Source organism: Phasianus colchicus, chromosome 5 (genome assembly GCF_987193195.1).
Source record: "Phasianus colchicus chromosome 5, bPhaCol1.hap1.1, whole genome shotgun sequence".
Lineage (NCBI taxonomy): Eukaryota > Metazoa > Chordata > Aves > Galliformes > Phasianidae > Phasianus > Phasianus colchicus.
In genome coordinates, this window is record NC_143440.1 from 28,367,482 (window position 1) to 28,389,844 (window position 22,363).

Genomic DNA, 22,363 nt, shown 5'->3' on the forward strand with positions numbered 1-22,363 from the left:
GAGTGTTTGAAATCCTTTCCCAAAAGCTCAGTTCTCTGCTCAAGACAGGATGCCTTTGTACTGCCAATAGGATTTAATAATTAAACAAAATAAATACGCAGCAATCTTAGTTCCTTGTCCCTCTTCCAATGACACTGCTTTTTTGTTAGTCAAACTACAGACTTATTAGCTATCTTCTGACTTTTGAGACCGTGCATGCATCTCAGAGAATGCAGCAATGTGAAGAAATATACTAAGGCTGTCCTTTTCTCTATTTGTCTGACATGCACTTCCCTCCCCCCATGCCATCCAAGCTGAAATTTATCTTGGGAAGTTTTGCTTATTCATGGGAGGGGAGAGTGGGAATGGAACAATCATAGGAAGTTCAGCGAAGCCATCCTCTTCTATGCAAAAGCATTTTCATTTCATCTGTATGTACTTTTCTTGTTCAAGAGCCATGGTGCTATACTAAGTGCTTGCTATTACTGTAGTACTTTCTAAATAAGAGACTTGAAGATTTGACAGAATGATTTGTTTCTTTAGAGTACATTGGAATTTTCTAACCTTTTTTTTTTTTCAGATAAAAATAAAAAGTTTTATTTGGACCACGTAAGGTATGAAAAATACTTGTTATTTTTTTCTCAATTGCCTCCAGAATAAAAGTAAAACTACACTGAAATGAACATTAAAGCCTTCCAGTAGCTGATAATGTTTGGACTGAAAATAGATTGGTAAAACAGTTAAGTGGACTTGACAAAGTGCAGATTCTACATAGATTCTAAGGAAAAGAGTACAAAAATATTTTAAACTGAAATTGGCTGCTCTAACTCTGAAATTCCAATGTGTGTGTGCCAAGGAGGAAAATGAAATTTAAGAGTAGTATTTAACTTTTGTGTTCATGGACCCTCTGCTGAGAAGGGAGTTCTTCGGAAAGTGCCTTCTGAGCTGATCTAGCTTGGATAACTGTATTCTGGAAAACAAGTTATTTGAAAACACACAAGGTCAAGTGAAGAGCTTTTGTTCAAGACAAGGTTTCATATAATGGATTGGTGTGTTCTGCTGTGGGCTAGGTGAGAGTCTGGATTGGATCCTTTAAAATTGATCGGATGTCTCCCCCTCTGGTATTCTTTCAGCTTCACACAGCCTTTAACTGACTTCTGATACTTGTGTAAGGCTTTTTTGGGGGGGTGCGGGGGAGGGGAAATTTGGAATTTCCTTTGGAAAAGAGGTCAGAATATCCTGTTTCCTTCAATTCTTGCACTTGAGGACACTTCTCCCTGTCAGGGAGAAGTTTTATGGCAGTGCTTCCTTATAGGGATGTGGATTGCCCTTAAATCCTTCAGTGGAAAAGTCTTGCAGCTTTCAAACTAAAACTTTGGTCAGGTTTTGTGCATTAAAAGATCTCAGAATGAAACAGCATTGTTTTCCTTAAAGATTTTACTCTGTTAATTTCTTTCTGAAGATCTCTCATCTGGCATTTGATGGACTCTGATATGTCTTGTAGCTCATAAGTTATCTTAATAGAGGAAGCAAATGGTTTGAGGCTTATCTGTTATCTGATAAAACTTTTTTTTTGCATTTTGGTAAGTGAAGCCATAGTGATCTATTCTGTTTGCATGATAGAGCAAGAAATAAAATGTGTCCAATATCCCCACTCAGAATGAGTGCTCAACTGCAGCAGAAGTCTTTTACATTCCAGCTATTACAGGATAAGCATGAGTTCCCATTTGTAGCTGCTTGCTGACCTTTACTGCTGTCAAAAACAGTGATCATAGAGTAACAGTGAGTCAGATATGCATAGATGAGTGAAGGCCTGTGGGGGGGAGGAGGAGGGAAATTCTGTTACTAGGCAGTTGTATAGGTGGTTGAGTCTCTTTGAAGTGATGGGAACATCTAACTGCAGAAAAAATTCACGGTACTATTTTGAGAATGTCTCTACTCTGTGTAAGTAGCTCTTTTTTTTATGTGGATTTAAATTAATCTGCTTTTTTTTCCTTCAACCTTGGAGTTCTTAAGCAGTTGTCTTCTCAATTTACAACCTAACAAAATAGGAATAGATACAGTGAAGCTGTGAGAATAAAGGAAAAATCTAGCATGAGCTCAGACAGATGTGGGAAACTAGGAAATAAGCTTCGTTAAGTCTTTGCAAGAAGTTAGATGGCTACTTAACAATGTAAGTATTATAGTTAAATAGTTCTGCATCAAGTAAAATAACAGATTACATCATGGTCTTATTTATAACCTTTCCTTGCTAGTGTCACCTACCCACCACTGTTGCTGCCATCTTGTTCTTAGACTGTGTAACCAGATGATTGTGCCTCTAAAGAAGACAGTACAGCACAGAATTCAAACCTGTCAGCAGCACTGTTAATTGCAGGCATCTCTTCAACAGCTATGAAGACTTAACAGACATAACTTCAAAATGTAATAGTGGGTCACACAGCTTAGTGTTGTTTTATCACTAGTTAATAATTCTCTTGTTGCATTATCTGCCTGAGTTGTAGAATTTAAGAGTGGCAAGTATGCTGTCACTAAAATTGTGTTGTCTTTATTGGATAAAAGCTATATGGAAGTGTAAATGTGAGGCCATCAGTCATCCTTTTAATCAGTGATAATCACAGTGTATCATAGACAACAAACCCAGGTGTCCTCTCTATCCCCAGAGTAGAGATCCTGGTCTTTTAGCCTCCTTTCTTATTTCTTCCTGTATGTTTTTAATTCTCATTGTATACTCAAGTCCTCATTTCTTTTTTAACCTCCATTTACTTAATGATCATCAGCCATTCCCACCAGATTTGATGTTCACTAGTGTATAATAAATGAATATATGGATGTTATAATTAAGAAATATACAAGAAAGTTAGGCTAAACAGGTTATCATGCTAAAGAAGAATGGATGGAAAGCTTACCCTTGTCCTGGGCTTGCTGAGAAGACTCTAAGGGAGCTATCTTAGTTCCCATATAATTAGCTAGTAGAATTTTTATTTTTGTGTGCCCAGCTTAGTAGCATCATGAACAGGCAAATAATTTGAAGTCAGCTGGACCATGAAAGAAACTGTTTGTTGATTTCTCTCCTGTTTCTTAATAATACGCACTGGGGAGGGGAGCAGGAAGTTGCTGATAGAACTTGTCATGGAATGTAAGAGTGTTGGTCAGTTTGGTTAACTATTGTGGCAGCACAGGGGAATGTTACTTTACTTGTTCAGTCTTAATGAGTTTTCTCTCAAGTCAGGATTTTTCTGTTTTCTTAGTGTACAGGAGACCCTTATTTTTCTACCTTCATTTCAAAAAATGTGATATTTTTCACTATGAGTGATCACTCTATAATAGATCTCCTGGAGCACTGTTTCTGAAGTGATAATGAACGTTAGCATAATTGAAGGTGAGTTCGTTCAGCACTTCCAAAAATCAGAAGAAGAGACGACATATTTTACTATAACCATATTTTACCATATTTCATCTTATGGTCAAAATTAGGTGACAGTGAAGAGCCACTTCCCACCAGTTCTTTGATGTTATGGGTGTAGGTTAAAATATTTATTTTGTCCTATGTGGTACCAAGGACAGTTCTATTTAAGACTAATTTAACAACAGTACCATTCTGATCTAGATTTGCTGTCCTCCTAATAGAACAATATATTTCTGGAAACTTTAATTAAAAGAATTTCAGAGCACTGACAAAACTGACAAAATCTTGCAGCTAGGAGTATGTTGACTTTCACCAGATGGCTCTCTGATGTTCCAGCAGCCCTTGAGGAGAGATTCACATGGTTTGAGTGTGAAACTTGACACTGATGTACCTCTGGTCATAAGAGGTCTCCTTAGAGAGTATTTTGGGTATGTATATTAGATTTAGGCTTCAAATCCATTTTTGGAGTGACTTTGTCTCTTTAGGTAATGGTGGGAGTCTGGGAAGACTGCTGTCTGGGATGATGTGAGTTTGTTTCATTCAAGCCAACTTTCACTGTTATCATCTGTGGGGACAGAGAAGGGATGGAATGTGAAGGTGACAAAATCCCTCTTTTGAATATGTGAAGCTACGGGAGTTGTGCATCTTTTTCATGTTTGCAAGACAGAACTTCATCTCTACAAAAATGTTCATCATTTGCCTTCCGCCTTTCTCTGGTGTTCATGGCAGAGTTGAAACCTGACTAGCATTTAATTGGTATGTTTTTAATTTGTGTATCTTCAGAATCCGTTCACACTTCTGTGGTGTCTAGTCAGAACCAACCATTGTTGTGTTGAACTAGTGCAGTGCTCAATAAGAAAACTTGCAGCTTTAAGTTTTGATATTTTCTGTGCAGTGACTTCTGTATGAACACAAAATAGTCCTAGATACATATAGTCCCCATATTATGCCTGGTAGTGAAAATTCGTGAGTTGCTAGTAAAACTTTAATATTTTAACATGAAACTCCACATTTAGAACTGTTCTTAAAGGTCTCATTAGACCAATAGCAGTCTTAACTCTGTCCTTTTAGCTGTTAATCCTGCACTATCTAGTGTTCCATGGAGCAAGCATGATGAAAAGTACTGGAAATGGTAAAAGACAGGTTTTCTTAGCTCTAGCAATACATAGTTCATTGACTTGCTGTCATGTCAGACAGAATAACTAGATACTGCACCAGAGTCCTGTCAAATGGTCTTTGTATTTATTCCACTTTACAGTTTTCTTCCTGTTAGTCTGTCTACTGTCAAACCAATAAATGTTAACTCATTAGCTAACTCACCTCTGTGTGATGCATACTTTTCCCTATATGCCAGGCAACTTTCTCACAAGAGGCTGATGTCAAGGTATCCTTGGTGCTTCTTATAAGGGACAAAAGGTATTCTTAAAGAGCATGTGAGAATCTCAACAGGAATTTTCATTTCTGGGAAAGAAGTCTGGTCTTCATTACCTTCATTACCTATATAAGAGGAGGCCCAGCATTTAATTTGCATCTGTCTGAGCTCAGCTGTGAAGTGTTGTGGTTGCCTGTTGTCTTTCAGGACTAGCATTTTGCTGACTCTCAAGAAGTTAAACAGCAGGACTGAATCATAAGCAGTAATGATTCTTTAGTCCTTGTAATGAAGTTATTACTAAAATCCTGGTAGTGCAAATGGCCTACCTAGATGATGTGCATTTGTCTTCATGACTGCCTCATCAAGGGCAGATGTTGCTGGGAGCTAGCAGGGCCTATTTGGATCCATTCTTTTCTTGTTCTCTCAACTGGGACACCTTGTGATATAGAAGGGCTGGCTTGCTGGGCAGGATTCATGTGAGCTATAATGAATTCCTCCCTGACAAGCACTTATTTTCTGAAGTACAAGTTCAAAGGAATATTTCAGGAATATATGGAAATTTATGTAGTGCTTCTGGGTTATTATTCTTATCAGTACATGTTCCATGAGATATCCCTCACCTGAAGTTGCTACAACTTGGTTTAAACCTCTATGCTTTGCTTTGCTACACTTAGGCAACGAACGTGGTGTGATTTGCTGCTAATCAACAGGTAGGTTAGCTGGGGTTTTAGTATAGATGTGCTCTCTGGATGTTTCTGTTGACTTATCAAAAATAACTGTTTCTGGCAGCAGTCAATTCACAGGTGATGGCAAGGTAGGTAAGTTAACTCTGCAGCTGCTGCAAGTGTGGGGAGTATCTTATCTGTGTTGCAATCTGTGCTAGATTCTAATAAGTGCAGAAGGTACGGTACTTGCAGAAGAGGACTTGCATTAAAAGTTTTAAATGGGAGGCAATAACTGGTTATGTATCAAGCTCACAAGAAAGAGGCATTTCACTCTTGCAGATCAGTATGGCGTGTGTGGTGTCCTAGCAACCTGGCTTGTGTTCACTGTAAAGGAGATTAAGGAGGAAACTGAAAGGAATTGATATGTCACCTATTTACAAGATACTTCATTGAAAACTGAATGAGTACAGGAGGGAGAGTTGAGGCTTTGGGCTTGAAAATCTGACAGATAGGCTAGGGAGATTCCTGACAGCCAGAAGTGAGCCTATTGGTACTGACTGGGGTGAGGAGAACTGTTTCAGATGCTAGAGAGAGCTATAATTCTCAAAATTAAGTGATGCAATTTTTGGTTGCAGAGTTCATTATTATGGAGAAATAAGAGGGGAACCAAAGATGTAACTAAGGAATTAAGGACTTGAAGTAAATGCAGCTCTTTTATTGTCCTTCTCTGTGGCCTTTTGTTATGTTAATTTATCTTACAGCCTATATCTGACAAAAGAACCAGTTTATGGATACAAAAGGTCTGTGTAAGTACTAATTATTTTCTTAGATCTACGATAGAGAAAGGTAATTAGATTTAGATAATCTCTTTCAAGGAAGGTATGTACAGCCAAACTGTGATATTTGACCCCTTGTCCTGCTATTGAGCTGGCTCACACTGTATGATCTGCCTTTGGAGTGCAGATTCACTTGTTGCTTGTGCTTCTGAATGGAAGTGAAAACATGCCCCACACCCATGGTTTTCTTTGTTTGCTTCAGAGCTTTTCTTTATTTTTACAATGTCACCATATCTCTATTGCTTTTAAATTTAAAATTCATTTATATTATTCTGCCAGTTATTTAGGTGCAATCAGTACATGCCAGAAGAAAAAGTTAGAGCATGAGACTTAGGAAAGTTGTTCACTCTTGCTGAGAATTTGTTAACAATTCTTCAGCTGCTAGAAATAATAATAGAAAAAGTAAGCTGCAAGAAGATGAGGGCTGGACTAAGGTTACTTCTGTTCCTCTGTGTCTTGTGGTTCTTTTGTTCCTCGCTGAAGTTTGAGGGGGGAGAGCTGATGAAGTTTTGATCTGGGCATGTTTTTACTGTTCACCGTTCTTTTATTTTAGTTAGAAATTTAAAAAAAGCATATGTAGAGCTTGTGCTTTTAATGTATTTACTCAAAGTGTATATCCAGCCTATGTGTGTATCTGGATTAAAAAAAAAAAGTCCTCTAAGCAGTTCAAGAAAACGATTCTATTACTGGCTTGCTGAGAGAGGATTAATTAGGAAATGTCTTTCCTTATCTGGATTTCTAGAAGTTACAGTGGTTCACATCCTCTTAGTAGAGAAATATACAGAATAACGCTAGTTGCTGTATTAAATAGTTTTCTGTTTGTTCTTTGAGGTTTGGTATTCCATTTAGATTTGAAGTTATTTGCTAGACCATTTTTCACTTATCACATGACAAGATTAGCTTGAAATAACATGTAACAAGATGAGTTATTTGAATAACTAAAAGTCAGGAAGAATCTTGAATTTTGAGAGATCTCCAGGAAGACCTTTTTTATGTAAATACTAGTCTTACTTTGCATACCTTTTATTCCCCTCCCTTCCCTTTTCTCCAGTACTGATACTCGAAAAGGTGGAAAATGGAGATCTGAGCAACAAGATATTGAAGATCACGGATTTCGGCTTGGCCAGGGAATGGCATAAAACTACCAAAATGAGTGCAGCTGGGACATATGCCTGGATGGCTCCTGAGGTCATCCGCTCCTCCATGTTCTCCAAAGGCAGCGATGTGTGGAGGTATTGACTTGGCATTAAGCAATTGGATACTGAAAACCTGCTAGGAAATGTATTTTGTTTGAGAATGAGTGGTGAAGCAAATATTAAAATTCTGGGCTTAAGAAAACTGTCCACTGGCTTTCCATGAACCTGACTTTGAGACTACTTTGGTATTAATTGTGAACGCTTTTTCCCTGTAGAAGTGGATCACCTCCTGTGTGCTTCTAAATTTTTGTTGTTCCTTGCATTTACCTTCAGATCATCCTAGGATTTATAGCCTCCATTTAACTATTGGCTGTCATAAAGACATAAAATTGAGCTGTGAAGTACTTAGAGTTGCTGATTTTTTTTTAATGTTTTACCAAGATTAAGGTTACTTATTTTTTATTGTAATTTGTCACAATACATATGTACACAATCACGCAGTACTTCGCTGAGTTCTGCCTGCAGTTTCGGCTTGAGTGCAATGTTTCTTCACATTCATAATGAGCTTATGAATTATTTATAGCTTCCTACTCTTTCTGCATAAAACAACACATTTCTTCTGCAGGTCAGTCTGAGTATGTGATCAATAAGTAGTAATTTGTGTGCATTGTCTTTTCCATTTAGGAACTGTGATTTTTGAGAATAGGAACTACTTTGGTGGATAGGAGCTACTTTAACAAGGATTGGCCCATATAAAAAAGTAGAGTTTGATTGTGTCTCTTAAGTGAATTAAATCCAGAATTCAGTAGACAGCTCATTGTTGTCCTAGGATAATGAGTTTTTTGGATACTGTGAGACATATAATTAGTACTAGACATCTGAAACAAAGTAGGTAGAATTTTGTTTTCCTGTGTGGGGCGGAGGTATTGAAATGTTGAATTGACCAGGTCTTTAGAGCCATAAAAATCTCATTAATCATAATGCTACCACAAAGTATGTGTATGCTGTGAAATCTGCCAGGATGAAGAAATATTCCAGCTGGAAGAATTTTGTGGCTGTTACAGAAGATATTTGGTGTGGAGTTCTAATTTTCCTTATCTAGTTATGCAGAATAGATAGATAGTGTATTGCCTTTTATGCATAAATGTGAGTTTGTTCTGCACATATTGGTATGGATTGACTTAAGACTATCATTAAATGTGCAAACCCCTATTAGTAATCTGGGAGGAACTGTGTAATAACCAGGCTTTTGCTCTGAGTGAATTCTGGCAGAAATAAAAACCTGACAGTACTGATTTGTAATTTTCTCCTCTGAAAAAGTGCCAGGAATTGCCTTTAAGGGCAGGAGGAGGGAGGAAGGAAGAAGGAAAGCTGGAAACAATTCTTCTGTAGCTGTAACTTTACTAGTTTGTGCATACTGAACAGATCACAAGATGTTCTGCTTCAATATGGCCTCATTTATTAAAAAAAAAAAAAGAATAAGAAATTTCAAGGGTCAGTTTAGTCTTTTTGTGAGGGTAATTTAAGAGCCTCTGTATCTGTGCAAAAATATCAGTCTAGTAATTGACTGACTTATACTGTAAATCATGTATAAATATTTCTCAGCTTCTAAGAAGTAAATTTCTAAAATTTTCATCACTTTTCTTTATAGTTAGCAGTCTTTCCTTGAAAACAGGTGGAATTTCTCTCGATACTTTTCCTTAAGCAGGGTCATCACCACTGAAAGTGCTATGATATATTGTCTCTGGGTAAGCCCTGTGTCTGAGATGGCCAAAACCTCAAATCATACTTAAATAAGCTGAAAAAAACATGGTGTTTGCAGCATCTATGTAGATGCTTGCCAGCATAGTCACTACTACTGTGTCAACGACTAAGCACTTGATTTTTATGAAAGCAGCAGTGCACGTATGTTATAAATCCTTTCCCCATCCATGGACACAACTTGAAATCATAAACAGAATGAAATTTTAAAATCCTGTTAGATTTGCTGCTCTTCTTGTCCACTTCAACCACTTGGTTAATCACTGGTGTTGAGGGTGCTTTCTGACTGATAAAAGATCTTCTAGTTAGTCTGTGCACCATCAACAAAACTGGAATATTTCTGTCCCTAACAATCACAGAACCTTTTATTTCAACACTTTTGTTGAAAAGCTTGTTAGAATAATACTACTGGCTGCATTGTTGCCCAGCTTTCCAACAAGAATCTTGTGTATGTGTTCCCTCTGCACAAATGCGGGTAGCTGCTGAAGAAGGTGCTTGCCAACACTGAAATTTCCTGAGTCAGTCTTTTATTCCATCATAAATAACAAATTTGTACAATTCCTTTCAGTAATGTATCAAACTCTATTTAAAAAAAAAAAAAAAAGAAACAAAACCAATACCCAATCTTCAGGAGTGCTAGGAAGGAACATGAGAAGGCAGAGGAATGCTCCCATGTGTTGGTGTCTACCACCACTATCACCATGGTCTTGGCTACTGTAAAGCTTGTTGACTATAATGGCACTTTGAAAATCTTGCTAGTTATAGTCTGTTGCTATGAAAGTTACTGTGCTGCACCCATAAATTTTAGGTGTATAACAGAAACCTTGTGCTTATGTTGCACAGAGGACAAAAGCTACCATTTTGTTTAAGTGTCATACAGTACCTGTAAGTCTAGTGGATTCTCGGGGATGAAAATGAAGTTCAGATATGACAGTTTATCCAATACTGCACAGCAAGCTGATGTTTGTAGGAATCAAATTCAAATTTCCATGCCATTAAAATTTTTTGTTTACTACCAACTTCATGTTCAACCTGTGCAGCTTAAAAGAAAGTAGTGTTATCAGTGTCATATGAGGAGGATATGGCACAACGTTACAGCCTTCATCTGAGTTCCTAAGGTTCCTTAATTCAGATTCATCTTAGAATTATCTACTCTGAGACTAGTTAAATAATTAGGAATTGAATTTCTATTTGGGACGGAATACCAAAGCTACCTAAAAAGACCTGATTAGCAGATCAAGTTATGCATTCAGTGATGTAGATACTTTGGTCACTAGAATACTTCATTTGAATCAATTGCTGGCAAGCACTTTCATACAGGTTTCTGTATACTTCTGCGTGGAATGAAGCACTGGCAAGGTAACAGTTCCTGGCGGATAACAGTTGACTGACAGTACTGTTAGAAATTCATGTGAGAAAATCATACGTGACTGTTGCGAAATAACTACGTGTAATCTCTGGAACTGCCAGTTGAATAATGTGCAAAAGTACTGTTAATTACCATTAAAAATTTAACGAAGTTCAATTTTTTTTTGTCCTAGCAGGAGTAATATTCTAGTTTCTGTTGCTGCTGGTGTCTCCATGGTGTGTTGATAGTTGCTTTATTATAGAAGGTGCTGCACCAAGGACAGTGCAGAATAGGAACCTATGGTGGAACTACCATTGTGCAATAACAGTGAGAGGAATTTAGTGTTTTTTTTAAAGTTCACAGATTGGCAAGGGAGGTGGCAAAATCACATCTGAAATCCTGCAGACCTCCAGCCTCCTCCTCCTGCAGAATCCAATGTGTAAGATTGAACCTGATGTTAAATGGCTTAAGGGATTACTGGATCACTGGGAAATGGTTAATTATTCACACAGGTGTCAGTTGACTTGAACACGTGGTGTGTATCACATGGTTCATTTTGTAATTAAAGTCCAAAAATTACTAGTGAATGCTGGAAAAATAAATGAGCTTTCCTCCCAGTTGAGAATAAGTGCAACTCATTGATTCTTTCTTCCCAGGCCCTTTTCACGGAAATCTGTTCTTTTGCTTTATAATTCATTATCATCCTTTGCTAGAGAATGAATGGAGAACACTCTTCTCAGCAGTCCCTCTCTTGTTGCTTAGTCACTTGGGATGATTTTTGTTAAGATGACAATAGTTATGTGAAAGCAGTATTCTCAGCCTAGTTAGCTAGACTAGACCAGCTTGTTAGCTCACTGACTAGAAGTTAGCTTCTAATGGGATGCCGTTAGGTTCTCCAAGAAACAAACAGTGCTTTCCTGCAATATGTATGCCTTGTGTCATATTAAAAAAATAAATGGATAGATCTATATTTAATCTTAAATATATATATATATATGCATAAGAAATGTTTTGAGCACATCAGTAGCATTTTCCTAACAACTCTATGAGGGGAAGTATCTAATTCTTGCTTTATTCAGAACAAGTGGTAAAGTAATAGGACAGACTACCGGAGAGTTAACTTTTGATATCAAAACTCTCAAAGCTCTCAAATCTGAAGAATATGTGAACAGTCGGAGTTAAACAGGACAGGTCCTGTATTCATTCAGTCCAGTATTCATTTTTTTTCAGTGTGCCTTATATGCATCCTTGGAGGACAAAAAGAAAATCTGAAGTCTTTAAACTCCTGTTTCTATTTTTCAAGTGAGGCTATTATTGTAGTAAGAAATAAAGAAACTATGATGGAAACAAATAGTTGATGGGACGTTACAATATCAAAAGTGTGAATTATGTAGGAAAAAATTCAAAATGTTGCGTAGATGGAAAAATGATCTTTTGTTTTTAAAAAGTAGGCTACTATTAGCAGTAAAGATGGAATCCTTAGCAACTGAAATCTCACGTTTAAATAGGAAAAGTTATCAATAAGTTTCCAACTTGGGTGACTGTGGTTACAAGGAAAAAGGCTTGGTAGGTGTGGGATGGGGAGGTGGGAAAAATAGGTTGTGGTGATGAAAAATGATTACTTCCAAATGAGTAGAGCAAATGACATTTTGAGCCATGAAGCATATTTTAGCTACTAAGGTTACTGTTTCACAGGGCAGCTATTCAGGGAGCTTTTAGGAGGAAAAGCTCATTTGATCTTCAGCTGTGCTTAGGCAGCCTTCAAGATAGCGCAGTGTGCCAGTTGTTAGAAAATACATGCTTTGGCTTAATGTCTTTGCAAGAGCAGTAACAAAGTCTGGGAGAGTAGTGCTTTAATCTGAAGGAGAATAGCAACAATATTGAGAAATTCTTTTTAAAAACAACAGAAAGAGTGGTTGCACAACTTCATGACGGTCAAGGTGGATCTCTTAAGGAAGCTACGTGGAAATGCAGAGCGAATGGATAGGAAATGACACCATGAAAGCAGCTGCGAAACAATGGGTCATCTTCACTGGTGCAGATTTTTATAAGCACAGAGTGCAAGCAATGTCTATTGCTGGCAAAAATGCATAGTTAGTAGTGATGGCTATGTTGAAAAACAGTGTTTTATAGCTGAAAATTTACTCAAACAGTGTATGATTATGTTCTTTGTGCCTATAGTAGTCTCTGTGGATATAAATAGGAGGCATAACTTCAAGGGTGACCTACATAAAACGAGATATGCTGAGTTAGCTTTACTTTTTTAAAATTAATGTATTGCTGTTGACTGACAATGTCCAGTTTCACTTGGATGGTTTACTGCATCGTATCCTGAACTCAAGAAAATGAAGTTACCGTGTTTATATGAAAAAGAATTTTGCCATTGTACAAAGGTTACTTAAAGATGTAAGGCAGGGCTCCTGACTGCTTCAGGTGCAGTTTTGGACTAGTCAGAGAAATGATTATAATTCATGGTTAGTCATTAATTTAATCAGATGTTGTAAACAAATGAGGATGTTCAGATAATAGAATTGCTTTTTTTAGGTTTTTACAGAAGTCTTTTTTACTTTGTTTTGAAACCGAAGCAAAGTTAGAAACTGCGAGAGTATGAAGATTTTCTGTGCTGTTGTTGGGTTTAAAACTGACTGATGAGGGGATCAGTATGTTAGCAATGGATCTTTCCTTTTTGACCACAGGATTCAAGAGGAAGAATCTGCTGTCTTATGTTACTTAACAACCTCTGTCCTCTTTTAATTAGTATCGCTATCAAATAAGAAAAAATCCTGGTTTTATTGCTTGATATTACTTAATATTTCTTGATATTCATATCATAAATCCAGAATTAGGAATGTAGAAGTTAGGATTGTTGGATTACTACGTGACAGTTTCACTGGAGTTTTTGATGAAATGTTAGCAGTTGAGAAAAGGGAGGCTGATACACAGCTTTTTACAAATAAATACCCCTCAAGTGACCTTTATTTGCCCCTCACATTTCAGCAGTTCTCATTCTTGCTCTGATAGGAAGCTTTTTCTTTACATTCCTCTATTGCAATGTAGTCAAATATTAATTTTGAAGTTCCCAAAGGTTATCTGTCTAGTTCATGTGTAACATATATGGATGATAAAAGAACAAAAAATGATTTTACAAGTGAACCTGTTCAATATCCTTAAAGATTTCCCAAACTTATCAACAAAGATATCTTGCATTTTTGAATGTCAACGTAGATGTAAGCATGCTTTCAAAAATATTTTAATTTACACACTGGGGTTACTTTGTTTTCATTATATTTTAAAAAATGAAGTAAAATAAAGAACTTTGCCAGTTTGACAGCCACAATTAACTTATCCAGAAAAGGTTAAAATTCTTCAGTGTACCAGTGGCAGCCTGATAGGCTCATGTGCTATCATCTTTCTTAACTAAGGATGCATTAAAATCAAGTAGTTACGTTCTTTTCTCTTTCCTTTCCTGTTAGTTATGGAGTGCTGCTTTGGGAGCTGCTAACAGGGGAAGTGCCGTTCCGAGGAATTGATGGTCTTGCAGTAGCCTATGGTGTTGCCATGAATAAACTTGCTCTTCCAATCCCTTCCACATGTCCAGAGCCTTTTGCCAAACTAATGGAAGGTAAGCCAGCTCTAGTGTGAGTATGGTTAGAACATTTTATGCTGTTCCTAGAGTGCTGTTTACCATTGCCTCTTGGCGTTGGTTTTGATACCTAAAAGCATAGATTATTCAGATGGATTTTTTAATGCTGCAAGTTATTATGGGGCTTCAGTATAGCTGTTTATGTGCTGTAACAATTATTCTGTTACAACAGTAGTATGTGAAATTCCCATCCATTTTTTTTACTATGTGGGCTATTGTTGTCATCATCTAGCTTGTTTTCTAGTGGAAATGCACTGACTCCAAAAATTTGACATATATTGATATAGTTTAAAACCTTCAACTTGTTTTGGAGATCATAGCTTGAACACCTTGCTGGCCACTGTCAGGTTGATCTGGAATCATAAAGTCACAAACATCGAATGCTGAACTTAGGTTTTGTGGCCTTCAGAGGTGTTTTTAGCCCCCAAAAAGGAATTTTTATACAAGAAAATGATTCTGGTGGATATTTCTGCTCTTGGAATATTTTTTCAGTTATCTTTTCTGTAGATGATAGGCTTCAGTTAAATTAAAGTAGAAAATCTCATGTATTGTTTTGCTAAAAAAAATAAAAAATAAAAAAGGAGGTGATATGCTGGACAGTAAACAGTGACAGAGTTGCAGGTGTGTTAAATTGGAAGAAGTTAAACAGGAAACTGCAACTGAAACCAGCTTATGAAACTTAGAGCACAGTGTTGTGCCATTGTGGTTTGTTTTGGTGTGGCTCCCTAAAACAGTGGACCCTGAATTTCTTAAATGCAAGTGGTGTATCTGCTGATAGTATTAAAAATAATGCCTTCTCTTGGGAAAGTTGGATAGAGGCACATGGCCTGTGCTTGAGCCCAGGAACACAGGGGTAAGCACCCTTGGCTCTGAAATGCTAGGCTTCTCCATGTGCAGGGAGAAGAAGAGAACAAAGGAACAGTTACTTTCTGCCCCTTCACCAGAACTGTTTTTCTGGCTGTTTCCCATCTCTGTGAACTCTTGTTTCCCTAGTGCTGCTTTTGCTTTTGAATTACTCCTCTGGTGGTCATCAGTGAGAAAACAAAGCTGAACTTTACCTTTTCACAGAAAAGATTTGTGTGTTTCAACTGTCCTCATTAGTGCAAATAATGGCAGATCTAGGCCGGGGGAAAAAAAAAAAAAAAAAAGCCAGGGGCCACCTGCATAGTTATCCTGCTCACTCATTCATGCATTTGGCTGGCCACAGCATTTTGTTTTACTTTGGGTCATGTTTGCTTTGCCATGCTTAAAACTTGTGCTAGGGGGGCAGAGATTATGCCACTGTCAGTCCAACTGTATCACCCATTGCTGCTAATTGGTCAGCAGCAGCAGGGGACCTTCAGAGCACTTTTAACATCCTTAATTCTCTGTTTTGGTAAGAGAAACAATTTGAAATCCACAAAGACAAATGTGTTCCAGCTTATGCCTCCCGGAACTTGATCAGATGCTTAAATACCATCTTGGTATCAGCAGTTTCAAAAACAAAGCTCCCAAATGCCAAATGTCAGTAACAGTAAAATCAAAGCAGAGAAAAGATCTGCAAAAAGAAGCCTCAGCAGTTGCACAGATTTTGTGAAATTTTATTTATTTATTTTTTAATCACAGATGCTCCTTGATGTGTCTCAATCCATAGAACAGACTAAGTGAATGCTTTTTTAGGACATCACTAGAAATTCTCTTTTTCCTCAACAGTAAAATCTAGGAAACTTTTGAACATTTATATTATTCTTGCTTCTTAATGTGGCGATTTATGTCTCAAACATAGTGACCATTCTGAGCAATGATAGTGTGAGCGTATTGAGAGAGACCCACATATTAGTGTCTTCCACTTGTACACAAAAGGCTGTTGTCCATTGCTTTGAGAAATGTTAGAATGTGAAATTTCCTGTTTGGTTCTTGTCAAAGTTTGACATGCAGGAATCTTGCAGTACTAAAAAGAGTAAAAATACATGTTGAAGAATAACCTGTGTAAGTGCCAGTATTGGAAGATATAGAATGAGCAAAAGATGTTTTCTGCAGGACTTAAAATAATGGTGAGGTCAGAGAGGATCAAATGAGTAATAATTTCACACTCAGAGGCACTGTTAAGTCAAATTATTTCATTTAGTAACTTCTAAAAACATGATCTTGATTTCATAGATCGTGATGTTACTTTGTCACGTTTTCTTTTTCCATTTGTTTTCAATGTTCAGCTTCCCTCGCTGTAAGAGGAAGAACCTTTTCATACCATCACGAGTTGAATTGCCCTTTGTGGTAATAAGGGTACCTAAAATTCTGTATAGCTCTGTGGTTGGTTAAATCAGTGCATTAGATTGTTTAATGAAAAATCTTATCTGTGGTTTCTCATAAAAGCAATTGGGAAAAAAAAAGTCTTATTAAACAAATTTCTCACAATAATAAACAAAAAAAAACCTTTTAAATAAGAAAACTCTAAATGTACTATCTGTTGTCATAATCTACTTGGATCTTGTGTTTTCACTCAAAGTGCCCAGTATTTAACCCAAGTATGCCCAGGCTGCTTTGCAGGAGAGTTTTTCTGTTCTGTGGAAGAGATTCATAATGACTCAGCTTAGCTTTAGAAGGGGCTCTAATAGATACCCTTCTACAGTATGACTGGTAGCTCTGCAGTGTAAATGTGATAAAAGAACTGTGTATAAGCATCATACTTGTATGTGCTCACAAAGTACAGATGATAGTTTAAAAATTCCACGCTTGATTTATGATCACCCAATAGTCAATGAAAGTGAGAAATGGTAGACAGGGTAACACAGTGCATGTGCTATTCTCAGCCACTGGGGATCAGTAAAGTACCACTCATCATCTCAAACCTTCTTACTAAGAGATCCTTAATAGTTGCTTGTCTTTGTCCTGTTCTAGATTGTTGGAACCCTGACCCACACTCACGACCTTCCTTTGCCAGTATCCTAGGCCATCTCACTGCTATAGAAGAGTCTGGTTTCTTTGAAATGCCCAAAGATTCCTTCCATTCCCTTCAGGAAGACTGGAAACAAGAGATCCAAGAGATGTTTGATCAGCTCAGAGCCAAAGAAAAGGTAAGTAGAGAAAAACAGTCCTTGCTTGTGTTCTTCTGTTTGATAGAATACTTCCTATTCAGGAATAATCTTTCAGGGCATCTCAGAATTAATTTTGCACATGCTTTACTTCAGCTTTTAGTAAGTCCTTGAGTAAATGGGAGTTATGATGCGTGCTGGAGCAGATTCATAAGTAAAATAAACATCTGCATCTTTAGCTGCTGGTCTAATATTGTAGTGAGCATAATGTCCATTATACACTATGCAAATTCCTATGCTGAATGATCTTTGTTTAATATATCTGGTAACTACTTCACTGCCAACGTCGTAACTGAGAAGCTCAACAATAATTGTTAACATTAAAAATAAGAGAGAGAGCTTCAGACTATACACTTCAGCAAACATCTCTTCTTTATTTCTGTCAGGTTTGTGTCTTTAAGGCTGTGGGTGCAGTCAAAGGGGATAAAATATAATAAACATGAGTACTACCAGGGGAATAATCCAACAACTGGTAAACAGCAGGGAATGAAGACCCTAGCAGGAATAAAAAGAACTGTGACCATCAGTTAAGTGAAAAGAATTGGAGTCTTATTCTTCAAGCATACTGCCAGAAAGAAAGCAGTTTGCTACATCTTTGTAAGGTCCTTACAGACATTACAGATGTTGGTATGAAGTACTGCAGTTATTCACTGAAATAGTCGTTTTTTTAGTTGACTGCTTCTCACACAGAAGTAAATTCATAATAAATAGCCAACTTGATTTTGGCTCAGAAGTTGGGTTTAGAAGACAGAGAAAAAGAGAGGATAATCTTGTGAACAGGGATAAGTCCTACGATGGTTCATAAAACATTTTCTGTGCATGTACTATAGCAGCTTTTGGAGGAAAGAAGGAAAAGCTGATAGGCATTACCCTGCTGCAGTGTGTGGTGTGTTGGCATAAGTTTGTTGGAACAGCTCTTGAAAACCAGAAACTTCAACAGAGAACAGTAGTTGCTAGACTGCTGTCGCGTTTTGAGCACTGTGTTCCTCCATAGCAACGAGGAATTAAAGCTTGATATCCTATTCATCTCATGAGTATAATGAACCAAACCTCTGTGGTAATGGCACAGATAACAATGACATTATTAAAAATAAAAACAATAAAAATGAATTTGATCAGATGAAGTTCAATTTGGGCTCTTCAGTTTTTACTTTCTGTGGTGGAATCAGCCAGTTGGAGATAGTTACTGTGAGTGCTGATTTCTTTCCTCCTTTTGGTGAGGGGAGCGAAGTGAGAAGAACAGAAGATTTTGAGATCTCACAGACTATTTCATTTTTTTGTTGACAAAATGAATAGTAGAAGACTTTGAATTATGCTTTTTTTTTTAATGCCTGAGAAGCAACCACATCTGGTGAAAACTGACAGGAATTACCTTTGTGATATTTTTTTAAATTGATTTTTATGTTAGAATTGGGTTTTGTGCTATTTTATGATGCATGAGTTGGCAAGATTATTTTTAAACAGTTCTGAAGTTAATAAATGCTTTTACTGAATGGGAAAACGAGGATTAATTTTTTTCAATATATGGATGATAAATCTTGCAAAATGAGTTCCCATGTATGTGGTAATCTCCAGTGGCTTTTGAAGATGTGTGTGTCAGTGTTTTTTTTTCTCATGACACTGTATTTAAGTTTCAGTGTCTTTTCACAGAATCATGGAGTGGTTGAAGTTGGCAGGGTTTTCAGGACTCATTTACTCCAACCCGTGCTTGACCAGGGCCACCCAGAGCAGGTTGCCCAGGCCCATGTCCAGGTGGCTTTTGAGATCTCCAAGGAAGAAGATTCTGCAACCTCTCTGGGCAGCCTGTGCCAGTGCTCCATCACTCACAGTCTGAAGAAGCTTCCTAATGTTCAGACAACCTTCTATGTTTGTGCCCACTGCTGCTTGTCTTATCTCTGAACACTGAGAACAATCTGGTACTGTCATCTTTGCATTCTCCCCTTGAATATTTGTATGTATTGATAAGAAACACCAGAGTCGTCTTTTCTATGGGGCTGAGCAGTCCCAGCTCTCTCAGCCTTTCCTCATAGGAGAGATGCTTCAGTTCTTTCACCATTTCAGTAGCCCTTCACTGACCTTTCTCCAGTATGTCTATGTCTCTCTTTTATTAAGGAGACAGAAAGTACTCCAGATGTGGTCTTATGAGTGCTGATTAGAAATTTTTTCTTTACTTTTTTTTAATGTCTATATGTTAACACTGATTTGAAGGGCCTCGAGTGGCAATCACAGAATTTTTTAAACATTGTTTTTGGTTTATTGATGTTCAGCTGAGTCTTTCAACAGTGGCATTAGCTGTGCTGTGAACAAAAGTCAGTGCTGCTGTACCTTCAGAATAGGTTTGTTAGCCTTAACCCACAGGTCACGAGGTAGCTGTTCTTCTTTCTCCTTTCTGATCCCCCTACAGGAGCTTCGCACATGGGAAGAAGAGCTGACTCGTGCTGCTGTTGAACAGAAGAACCATGAGGAGTTGCTCCGAAGGCGGGAACAGGAGCTGGCAGAACGTGAGATTGACATCCTGGAAAGGGAGCTCAACATCATCATCCACCAGCTGTGTCAGGAGAAGCCTCGTGTGAAGAAACGCATGGGGAAGTTCAAGAAGAGTCGGCTCAAGTTAAAAGATGGCAATAATATCAGCCTGCCTTCAGGTTGGTGAGATGAACAGTGTCAGGCAAGATGGGAGGAGTAGGTGAAAACCTGTAGCTTTGGTGTCTTCTTTGTGCTCATACTTGCACATTTTAAATTATAAAAAGCATACCTTTGGCATCTAGGAACTAAACTTGATGTTTTTGTGGCTAGCATTCCTCAAAGGGAACAGGTCAAATTATAAAGACAAGAAGTGGGATTGTGATGTTAGTGTATACGATTGATAGTAAAAATGTTGCAATTTAATACATTAGTGCTCAAAATGATCATTTTAATAAAGGACGTTGTTCTGTTTGGTTGTTTTAAGGAAATGTTCCTGCTCCGGGAATATTTTATATAATGCTGCAGCTGAATCCATAAGCTATCAGATTTCTTGAGGCAAGAATCAAAAAATTATCAGAAATATGTTGAAAGCTTTCATACTGTAGCACTACACAACTTCATGTATTAATTCAGCACTCAAGTGACTTCTAATGTAACCCTGAATAAACCTTAAATACTGGCAGTCTGTCTGAGAAGTCACTTAGTGTTTTCCTTTGTTGGCACGTCTTTGTCCTGAAGTAACCATTGCAATTAGCTGTAAAACATTTTCCATACAGACCCTGAAAATTTCGCATATTACAGGTTACCATCAACAGTTATTTCTTTTTTTTCTTCTTGTATTAAAAAAGGATTTTAACTGTTTTTCTGCTTCTGCATTGATTTTTTTTTTTCTTTTGGAAACAGATTTCCAGCATAAATTCACTGTGCAGGCTTCTCCAACAATGGATAAAAGGAAGAGCTTGATCAGTAGCTGCTCCAGCCCTCCTGCAAGTCCTACCATTATTCCCAGACTCAGGGCCATACAGTGTAAGGAGCTCAATGTAGTATTGAATTTGGGAAATGTGCAGTCTGTCAGCGTGGTAAGATGCCAAGATTCCATATCTAGGACAGGACTGTAAAAAGAAATGTTCCTAAAATGTTGGCTTTGTGCCCTTGCATGTATGAATTTAGAGAGAGAAAAATAATGTTTTGACAATTGGCTGGGAGGGTGGTGAGTTTGGTATTAGTTGGAGCCTTACCTATGCTCTTGAAAGATTGCTACTTGATTGTACAGAGAACATATTCTTTGGGTTCATAGGCTGATGTTTAGAATGTTAGTCTGCAGAGTAGATTTGTGAAATGTTATTGAAGTAGATTAAGTTACTGATGAGGAGAAAGAGAACCAAGGGTGCTTATCATTAAAATGGGTTCCCCTAATAACCCAGAATTAGAGAGATAAGTGTGTATTAGAAGTATGAAAGGAATGTTAATGTATAATGTTTGTATTGGATGTCACAATTCTTGTGTTTCTGATATCAAACTAGTTCTTCTGAAGGAGAAAACAGTACTAAACTAAAGCCTATCTGCAGTCATTTTGAAGGGATCTATTTGTTTGGTCAATGTTGATGCATGATAAGAATTTTGGGAAATAACTCTGAATGAACATTTTCATTGTAACATACTTTTGGGTTGTGTTCTTTACATTGCATTGGGACCCATGTGTGTACCTGATTGGCTTTTTTCCCATTTTTCACATTTTTTCCTACTTGTGAAGTGACTCCTGCTGAAAGCAGTAAAACATGGGGACGAAACTCAGTCCTTCCAAAGGAGGAAGGAGAGGAAGAAGAGAAGAGAGGCCAGAAGAAAAAAGGACGCACCTGGGGACCAAGCTCACTTTGTCACAAGGAGCTAGGTGCAGGAGAGGACAGGTAAGAGGAGGGAACCTGGAATTAGATTGATGTCCATGTTCTGAAACTGGTTATGAGCTGTTTCCAAGGAGATTTGCCTTTCCTCTTGCAAGCACTTTTCTGCTTACATATTTGCTGTACCAAAGGCTTTAGAAATTCTAAACAGATTAGAGAACTGTTGTGTTCATTTCCTTGTTAGAGGTCCAGCCCTGACCTGATGCTTTTCCTGTCTGCTATTACCTTAGTTTTATTTTGAGCAGAATGTCGTCTTAGCTGTTTCTCTGTAGCTGTTCTTTTCTCTGTAGCTTTCTTTTTTTCACGCTGTTTCATATTACAGCTGAAAATAGTTATTTTATAATTCTCAACTATGTTCTCTCAGTCTTTTACATGCTGTTGTTTAAAAAGCCTCTGACGGAACCAGGCAAATATCTTCTCTTCCAGCTTTTGAAAAGTACACATATACCTTGAGTGAATTTTAGCAGATTTTGAGCGATTTTTAGCACAGGTGCAAGTTGTACCTGGCCCTTTTCTATAGATTCTTGTTTTGTGACTTCATGTTTTTACTTTCACTTGAAGTATAGGAATATTTTAACAGCCTAAGACTGAGAGGTTTGAATACCTGTTGTTTTTTAGTGGAATCTAAAACTACTTCCACTGCTAAATTGATAGTTTGACTTTAGGTGTATTTTTTAGCAGGGAAAATAAGATCAATGATTATAATTTAATATTATGTGTTTGAGCATGGAACTCCTGGCAATTAAATGTTTATGTACTGTGTCACCACTATAATG

General features: G+C 37.4%; 1 protein-coding gene across 15 annotated transcripts in view; it reads left to right on the plus strand.

Moving 5' to 3' along the window:
- The window catches only part of MAP3K9 (mitogen-activated protein kinase kinase kinase 9), a 122,928-nt gene that overhangs the window by 13,557 nt on the left and 87,008 nt on the right, over window positions 1-22,363 (plus strand). For all 15 annotated transcript variants that reach the window (XR_016466886.1, XR_016466887.1, XR_016466888.1 and 12 more), the window contains exons 3-8: window positions 7,313-7,493; window positions 13,980-14,128; window positions 17,027-17,202; window positions 19,625-19,865; window positions 20,590-20,712; window positions 21,440-21,593. Coding sequence is in view for 5 of the 15 variants with exons in the window: in XM_090141108.1 (XP_089997234.1) it covers window positions 7,313-7,493; window positions 13,980-14,128; window positions 17,027-17,202; window positions 19,625-19,865; window positions 20,590-20,712; window positions 21,440-21,593 (1,024 nt within the window). In the remaining 10 variants the exon portion in view is untranslated. The remainder of the gene's footprint in view (window positions 1-7,312; window positions 7,494-13,979; window positions 14,129-17,026; window positions 17,203-19,624; window positions 19,866-20,589; window positions 20,713-21,439; window positions 21,594-22,363) is intronic.